Genomic DNA, 8,102 nt, shown 5'->3' on the forward strand with positions numbered 1-8,102 from the left:
CTCTGCAATGGAAATGAGGGAGTCAAGAGGGAGGTGAAGGACAGAGAGGGGACAGAGGCAGAAGCTGAAGCCCTCCAGCCAAGTGCCCATCCCAAGAGAGATGTCAGCAACACTAGGATTGTGTGGGATCATCTGCAGAGAAACATGTTTTATACACAAAAAATACATTTTGCAAGTATTGTGGGGTGGCCTTTCATTGTATTTCCAGACGCTCCATGCATAGTTTATTATGGAGATAAGAAAATATGTAACTTTAATATCCCAGATGATCAGTCTTTTCAATTAAAACAGTGTTATGCAATAACTAATGGATGCAGTGTCAAAAAGACAGCTAGTGTGTGTACTTAATTTAGTGTCATACATGTTTCAATAGCAAACTCATCAGAGAGCACCACAGGATGGCCTGTAGCAGGTGAACCCTCATCCAGTTGTTTCCCAACATTTTCACCATCAGGAAACCAAGGAACTGCTGTGACAATAAAATAGTCAAACCTGGGGAGCAGTGGACCCTGAACCTCAACCTGAGGCACCTGAATAGGGCTTTAGGAAATTGGTTTTTTCTTTGAGGTAGATCCCTCATGCTGGGGTCTTCAGATTTACCTAGGAAGCAACCTAAATTGCATTTATCATCCTGCCACATCTTCTACCTTCACTTCTAGTCTGGATTCACACCCAGTGGCTCAGCAGTGAGGCATCTAAGCTCTCTGCCACATCTTAAAATCCACCAGCCAGATGAGGGGCTGAGTCAGGAATGCTGTTCCAAAATACAGTGTGCAAAAGGATCATAAACATGCATTATTTGGGCAAGGTGCTGCTTGGAAACTGCTCCTAGGTTTTCCACTTCCTCCTAAGAGGCGATTTGCTATCCTGCATCCAGGTTCACTGCAATTTCATAGAATCCTAGAATCACATGTTGGTTTGGGTTGGAAGGGACCTTAAAGCTCATCCAGTTCCAGCTCCCTGCCATGGGCAGGGATACCTTCCACAGACCAGGTTGCTCCAAGCCCCATCCAGCCTCCTGATCTTCACCTCCAAAAATCAGTCTTCTGAGAGAAAAGAGGAAAACTGAAGGAAAACAAGGGGAAGAGGGAAATTAACTCTTTCAAGTTCAGGAGGAAGAAAGAGGGAAATAAGCTCTTTTGGCTACATTTGGAAGAGAAATCAGGATGTGGATTAATGGGGAAGGTAACAAGTCCTGTCTCTGTATCTCCCTTTGCCAGCACTGCACTGCTGCCCCTTCCCAATCTTCTTCAAGGGCATCTCCAGCCAAGCCCATCCTAGGGACCAGGGTTTGGTCTGTGTGATGGCACCCAACTCGAATTCCAGAAAACTCCTCTCCCACTCCCAATCCATTCTCCAACGCTACGTGTGCATTTTCCCATAGTGGCTCCCACTGCCATGGTCCGGCCGGACAGTGGATGTAACAGAGTCTGTACCTGGAATGGAAAGAAATACCTCCAGGATGACAAACTTGGGAAGCAGCAGCATTCCTCCCAAAGAGTGCTGGAGGGAGCATATGAGTACTGAGCCACCTGAGATGTACCTGAAGCACATCCCACCCATCCCAACCTTTTGAAGAGCTGAAGGCACCTACTCCAGGATCTCTTAAAAGCAAGAGAGAAACTGGGAAGGACAATGAGACTCAGCCAGAAAAGACAGAGAGGCTGAGTGAGCTTCTGGCTTTCTTTTTTGGGGGGCATTACTGGAGTTTAATCATTGAAAGGGGGTTGTGAAAAGTGATCGAGGGTGAAGCCTCCTCTCATGACAGGCTGCCCTGCACACTGCTAATGGATTGAAAGGCTCCCTCTTGTTTTGTTCCTCCTAGCCCATGGCAGATTTGGGGTGACACAGCTTCATCGTGCTGCCCACATCAAAGCAGTGATTATGCAAATGCTCCCACTTAATTTTTTTTCTTCTTCTTCTTTTTTGGAAGGAATTATTTATCACACAATAACCCCCCTGCTGGGGGGGGGGGGGAACAATAGCTCAGGCTCCATCGTGCTGCTCGCCCAAGGCTGCGGGGAACCCCCACATGTTTTATTGGCCTAACCTAATTTCACTAATTCTCTTTTCACACATTTTGGGGTTGTTTTTTTATCCCTTCTTGCCCTTTTGAGGCTGTCACTCCCAGCACTGGGTTTCACGCTCCCAGGATCGGGGGAAGGCACGAGGCTGCATCTTTTATTTAATTAATACATTCAGGCACCTCCGCTGGGATTTAATGATTTCCAGGTGTTCGGACCCAGAAGTCAGAGTGCTCCCAGACACATGGGGGGGGATGATTGAGGGGCATTGGTGGCCTCCAGCATCCATCCCTCATCCTCCTCCATGGTGACATCCTTGGGCAGGTGCGTTGGATCCATCCATCCATCCATCCATGCAACACATTCACTGCGCAGAATCTTCTGTATCAAGAGGCAAAATTAAACCATAAGTAAACTTCCACTGAATTTATATATTTATCTCTGTGCTTAGTGTGGTTTCCTTCACATTATGAGCTACACAAGGAACCCTAGAACCAAAATGCCATGATGAGAGGTGGAGGCTAAGTCCTGCATGTGTTTTAGCATCTAGAATCCATTTGAGGATTTGCTCGGCTGCAAAAAAATAGGGAACTTTTCCTTGGTTTGGCTCCATGTTTCCCTAAGGAGCTTTAGCCCTAAAGAATGGCCTCTTGGCCCCACACTGGGGCTGAACTGACTCCTACAAGAGCTTCCTATTCTGCAGAAAAAAAGGGGTTTCTTCTATGAAGGCAGAAATTTTGGGGCTTTTACACCCAGAACCAGGACAGGAATCAGCCCCCCCAGCCTGTAATTCCCAGTATGGAACCCCAAAACAAGCAGCAAGCCCAAAATATATGAAAATTAGAGCCTTTTATTTATATTTTATCACAAAAAACAATCCCTTTGCTCTTCAGCTGTAAATACATAGTGGAATAAACTCTGTAAATTATAGAAAAAAAATACATCTTTTCCATGAAATCTTCCTTTATAATAAATAAACGGTGAACACACGTGCAGCTGATCACTGTAATGTCCCGTGTCTGTTGATGTTTTCAGTCTGTTGATTTATTTTTCATCTCCTGAAAGAAGGGGGGAGTTCCTTGTCCCCTTAAAGGTCAAAATAAATAATGCATGGGGAGGTTCTCCATCCCTATTCCTATTCCCCCCACCCGGGGTGGGGGTGTGTGGGTGTGTGTCTCTATTTAATTTTTGATAGAGAGTTCTGCCTAAATTTCCACGCTTGCATTCAGCCCTCACAAAGCCTACAAATTATACAATGACTTCTAACCCGGACCTCTAACAAAAAGCACTTTAGGGGTGGGGGGGGGTTTTAAGCCTCTTTCTCTCCCCCCCCCCCCCCGACAAATCCTACGGGACAGATGGTGGAAGGGGAAGAGCGGAATGAAGGGGGGGTGTGGGGTGTGTGGAAAGCCGCGGTCACAGACTTGGGAGCTGGACAAAGTGCACATCGGAGGGAGAAAACACAAAGTTTGGTTTCGGCAGCTGACGGGTCCAGAGCCGTGGGAAGCGGCGCAGATGCCGCCATCCCGATGGTGTGAACGAGAACACCGGGCTAAAGGCAGCGGCGGGACAGCGGCACCGTGGCGGGGGCGAAGCGTCCCGGTGGCGGCGGCCAGTGCTCGGCATCCGACGCGGATCCTCCGGGGCTGGCGGGCGATAAAGTGCAAGTGCGGGGAGAGGCGGAGGGCGCAGGGCTGGCGGTGCCGGCGCTCCAGGAGGGGCTGCCCGCTCCCCCCACCGCCACCCCCGGGAGCACCGGCGGGGCCCCCGCTAGCCGCAGCGTCTCGGTGAGCGCCCAGATGTAGTTGTGTGCGAAGCGGAGGGTCTCGATCTTGGTGAGCTTGGCGTCCTCCGGAAAGGTGGGCAGTACGTCGCGGAGGGCGTCCAGCGCCGCGTTCAGGTTGTGCATCCGGTTGCGCTCCCTGTTGTTGGCTTTCAGCCGCCGGCTCCGCTTCAGCCTTTGCGCCGTTTCCGCCGTACGAGTTGTACCGCGGCTCCGGCCCGGCCGCCGCTTGCCCTCCGCAAGCCGCCGAACACCGCGGCCGCCCGCCACTTCCTCCTCCACCACCGGCCGCGGCTCCTCCTCCTCTTCCTCCTCCTCTTCCTCCTCCTCGTCGGCGCTGGACGACAGCGAAGGAGAAGGGGCCGGCGAGGCCAGGCCCAGCAGTAGCAGCTTGTCCTCGGCGGGCCCCGACAGCTCCTCCGCTTTCACCGGCATCTTGCGCGACAGCACAGGCGGCACCGGAACCGCACGGGGCACACTCCCCTTCGCCTCACGGTGGAAAGCGCGACGGTGTAAGGGTGAGGTGAAGGGGGAGTTGTCGGGTGGATGTGGAGAGGGGAGAAAGAAGGGGGGCAACGGTGGCACGCGCCCCGGGGCCCTTCGGCTGCGTGTCTGGCACACGACCGCTCCTTAACACCCCTTATATATCCCGCGGGGAACAATCAAACCTGCCCGCGGGGGCTCCCGTCCGTGTGTCCCGTCCTCCCCCCACTTCATCCCTCATCCCTTCAGCATCGTCCCCTCCTCCTCCCCCCCCCCCCCCCCAACAGAACGGAGACCTCGCGCTCGGCTGGAGCGTGCCGCTAATTTATTAATGAATGGTAACTGCGGGAAGGGGGGGGGGGGCGGGGGAGGGTGGTCGAGAGGCTCCGCCGCCGTCCAATCGCCGTGGCCTGCGCGTGCCGGCTCCCTCACGGCCACTTCATTGACTAAGGGGCGGCGCCATTTTATAGAGGGAAGTAAGGGGGTTCGGAGCGTAGAGGTGCTTGCTGGAGGGGACGGGCACACAAACGTTTGAGGGACATACCACCCATTTTTGGGGGATGGGGGGTTGCTGGTGCGGGTTTTGTGTCTTCTCCCCTCTGCTTACAGCTGGTTTTGACACGGAGCAGATCAAAGTCTGAGGAGATCGGGGTGGGAAATCTGGATCTGGAAAGCAGCAGGGTCCTGTGTGGGCTCGGTGCTGTCAGACGCAACCCTTGGGTACAAAACGGGCTGTAAAATACTTCTTAACCCCCCCCACACAACCACTTTACAGGCTGTTGTGTCAAGGGGATGTTGGTTTGGCTTTTTGTTCCTGGTGGGTGTGTGTGTGTGTGTAGGTTAGTAGGTCTTCTGAAGCTTCCATTTATTTCCTAAAATAACCTGGAGATACAGAGACAGTGTCAGATAATAGAGGGTTGGTTTTTTTTTCTATTAAAAGAAGAGCACTGTAACACGCTTCTACACCATTTTGTGATATGTGTGTCAGGCACATACTGTACAGTGAACTGTTTCTGGTATTAACCAGTGTAGGGTTCAGGCTGTGTTTGTTTTGTCAGACAGACACAGTCGTCCTGTTAACTTTTGGGTAACACCAGTGCCTCATCTGATAAAAAATAATGGCTTAAACAAAGGACTTGGAGTAGTTTGCTACTGGAAGAATCCAACAGGAGAGCTTCCCGATGCCATCCCTTCTTCCTCAGAGCACCCACTAGGGCAGAAAGCCAGGCCTGGCACCCGATGGACCCACATGGGTCAGGGCAAGTGAAAGGTCAAGGGTAGCGTGGCATCCTCCCCACATGGAAGCTCCATCACTGAGGCACTCTGGGGAGTCGGACTCTGAAATGGATTTTTATTTGCTGCCAGTGGTAAAAAAGCAGAAAATAGATGTCAGAGGTAAAGTCTCAGTGGGCATGTTGCTGGAGGTTGTGTGGAGACATCCTGCTCTGGGATCAGGGACCACCTGCTCACTGGGATTTACCTGATCTGTTAGAAAAATCTCTAATTGTATAGAATCTAAAGGCTCTACCAAGAGATTTTAACTCTCCCCTCCTACTGAAAAATGGAAACCTGTAGGTCCCCTTGGCATCGCAAGGGAGTGACACAAAGAGACCTTCTTCTTTTTTCAGCACCTTAAAGTGTGTTGCAGTATTGCCTGTGACCAGGCCGGTCCATCCTGCTGCCCACACCCTGTTGATGGGATTTATGTTCTTCTGTCGATGTTGAGAGCATCAGGGCATCTTTTGGAGTTCACCCCAATTCCCCGATGAAGAGATTTTCTCCACAGGGCTGAGCAGAAATTGACTGAGGATGAGTCGGGGTCCAAGGGATGCTTGTGTGGTCTGTGGCAGCCCTGGCTGAGCTGCTCAGCCAAGAGGTGCTCTCCTAGGAGCAGTGGGGGGAGAGGGAGTGCTGCCCACTGCCTGAACTGTCTTCCAAGGGTCAAACTGTTCAACTTCAGCCCCTTTGCCAGACTCAATCCTACTTTACGGGAACAAAGGCACAAAATAGGCAACGATCAAGAAATGGGAGCACAATGATTTAAGCTTATCACACAGCCCAGAAATAAAGGACTCTGAGCTTGTGTGCGGGAGGCAGTGGGGGGAAACCTTCAGAGAGGCTTTGTTTGCTGTAAGAAGATTGAACTCTGAGGTGACCCAACAGCCCTAAAAGTTTAGGGTCTGTGTTGCTGAGAGACCTTTGGATACAGTCTGTCCACACTCCGACCTCACAAGTCGTGAGCCAGCATTAATGGCTTGCCTGGCCTCACCCCTCCCAACTCTGTGTCCTGAGGCCCCCCCGGGAGTCTCCTGAGGGTTTGGGTGACCAGGGCACCCCCAATCCTTGTGGATAGCACCCACAACCTGGTGAGTGTGATGCTTCTGCTTTTAAACTGGGGGGAAAAATGTGTGTCCCCCCCAGCAGGATATTGGGGTGCAGAGGGAGAAATTGAAGGCTGCTGCGGTGCCATGGTCCCCCCATCCAGGTCCATCCTGACACCACCCAGGGAATGTTGCAGCCAAAAGTGCTTCCCAGAGGGATGGGGAGCAGCCCCCCATTCCCAACCTGCAGTAGCAAGTTCAGCATTCATTTTGGGATCGAAGCAAGGAGAATCTGTCCCTAACCCCCCCCACCCCCACCCAGCTGAGCCCCTCGTCAGGGGCTGATTGTTCCCAATGGATTTGCATGGCAGGTGCAAGCCTGCAGAGCGATTTTGCCACCCTGGGCCCCCCCAACGAGGGCTTGCCTCCCCCCCTTGTGAAAAAAGGCCGCTGGTCCTTCCTTTCCCATGAAGAAGAGAAGCTTGAGGATGGTGTGAACACGCTTCAGTTTTCTTATTCTTTTCTATAGATGTGGGGAAAAGAACAGCCGATTGTGTGAAAACCCCAGTGCCTGCAAAAAGGGACACTGGCTGTCCAGGCGAAGGTGCGCAAGGGAGAGCACTAATCGCTGAACCAGGAGACAAATACGATTACCAGCTCTGAGCCTTGAGTCAGAAAGTCTCATAGACTTTAAGATGTTAATCCCCAACATAATCCTTCCTTTGGCGTGTAGGAATAGTGCAGCCACAAGAGTTGTTTTGTTATTTATATTGGCGTTTAATAAAACTCAGCCAGCAGTGAATGGGCTGCCCACTCTCCAATGGTAATTAATTCCCTATTTCAGTGACCCAATTGTGCTGGGATAGAGCAGTGGGACAGTCCCACTGCCCCAACCCGCCTTTGTGCAGCTACACGGCTCTCGTGCTTCAACAGCTATGGAAACTCATTCTTTTGATGTCATTCAATGAGTTTTCCTTGGGCATCTTCTGAACTTCAAGGACCCTTTTCTTTCTTGGATGCCTGAAAAGCAGGACTAGCTTGACCACCTCTGTAGTATTTAATGATTTGATGAAAGGGCTTTTTTTTCTTATTATTTTTTGGGGGCTGGGGTGGAAGGGGGTTGTGTGAGGAAGGAGAGAAAGAAAATTTGTCAGGCTGCTAGCAAGCAGGGTCTGTCTAAAATGGAGTGCACCAAACTCATTCAGCTCCTCCTTTATATGGATCTTAAAAGCTGCTCTTCTTTACTCAAAATACTTGAGGGATTCTCTTAGTCAAGGCATTTCTAGGAGGGATTTGCTGGGAGGTGGATTCTCTTATTTCATAGACAAACGCAAACTGGGGGCGCAGATGAGTCTGAACGAAACAAATCACATTTTAAGAAGGTGTTTCCATCCATCAAATGGAAAAATAACCAAAGGGAGAGTAAGATCCCTGGGACTGGGGTTGTTATTGTGGCTGAGGGTTCAATTTCGTGGCTCTTAGGCAGAGCAG

General features: G+C 51.2%; 1 protein-coding gene and 1 long non-coding RNA gene across 2 annotated transcripts; one reads left to right on the forward strand and one right to left on the reverse strand.

Moving 5' to 3' along the window:
- Positions 1-2,854: 2,854 nt before the first annotated feature.
- On the reverse strand, positions 2,855-4,531 carry NEUROG2 (neurogenin 2). Its single transcript, XM_062620850.1, has one exon. The coding sequence runs from the start codon at positions 4,240-4,242 to the stop codon at positions 3,577-3,579; it is 666 nt and encodes a 221-aa protein (XP_062476834.1). The 5' UTR covers positions 4,243-4,531; the 3' UTR covers positions 2,855-3,576.
- A 590-nt stretch (positions 4,532-5,121) lies between these two features.
- On the forward strand, positions 5,122-7,432 carry LOC134164756 (uncharacterized). The gene is made up of 2 exons (XR_009965236.1): positions 5,122-6,656; positions 7,141-7,432. It is a non-coding gene; the product is annotated as an uncharacterized LOC134164756 (long non-coding RNA).
- Positions 7,433-8,102: the final 670 nt, after the last annotated feature.

The sequence above is a fragment of the Pezoporus occidentalis genome, unplaced genomic scaffold, assembly GCF_034315485.1.
Source record: "Pezoporus occidentalis ecotype Australia unplaced genomic scaffold, CSIRO_AGI_Poc_V1 ctg224, whole genome shotgun sequence".
Classification (NCBI taxonomy): domain Eukaryota; kingdom Metazoa; phylum Chordata; class Aves; order Psittaciformes; family Psittacidae; genus Pezoporus; species Pezoporus occidentalis.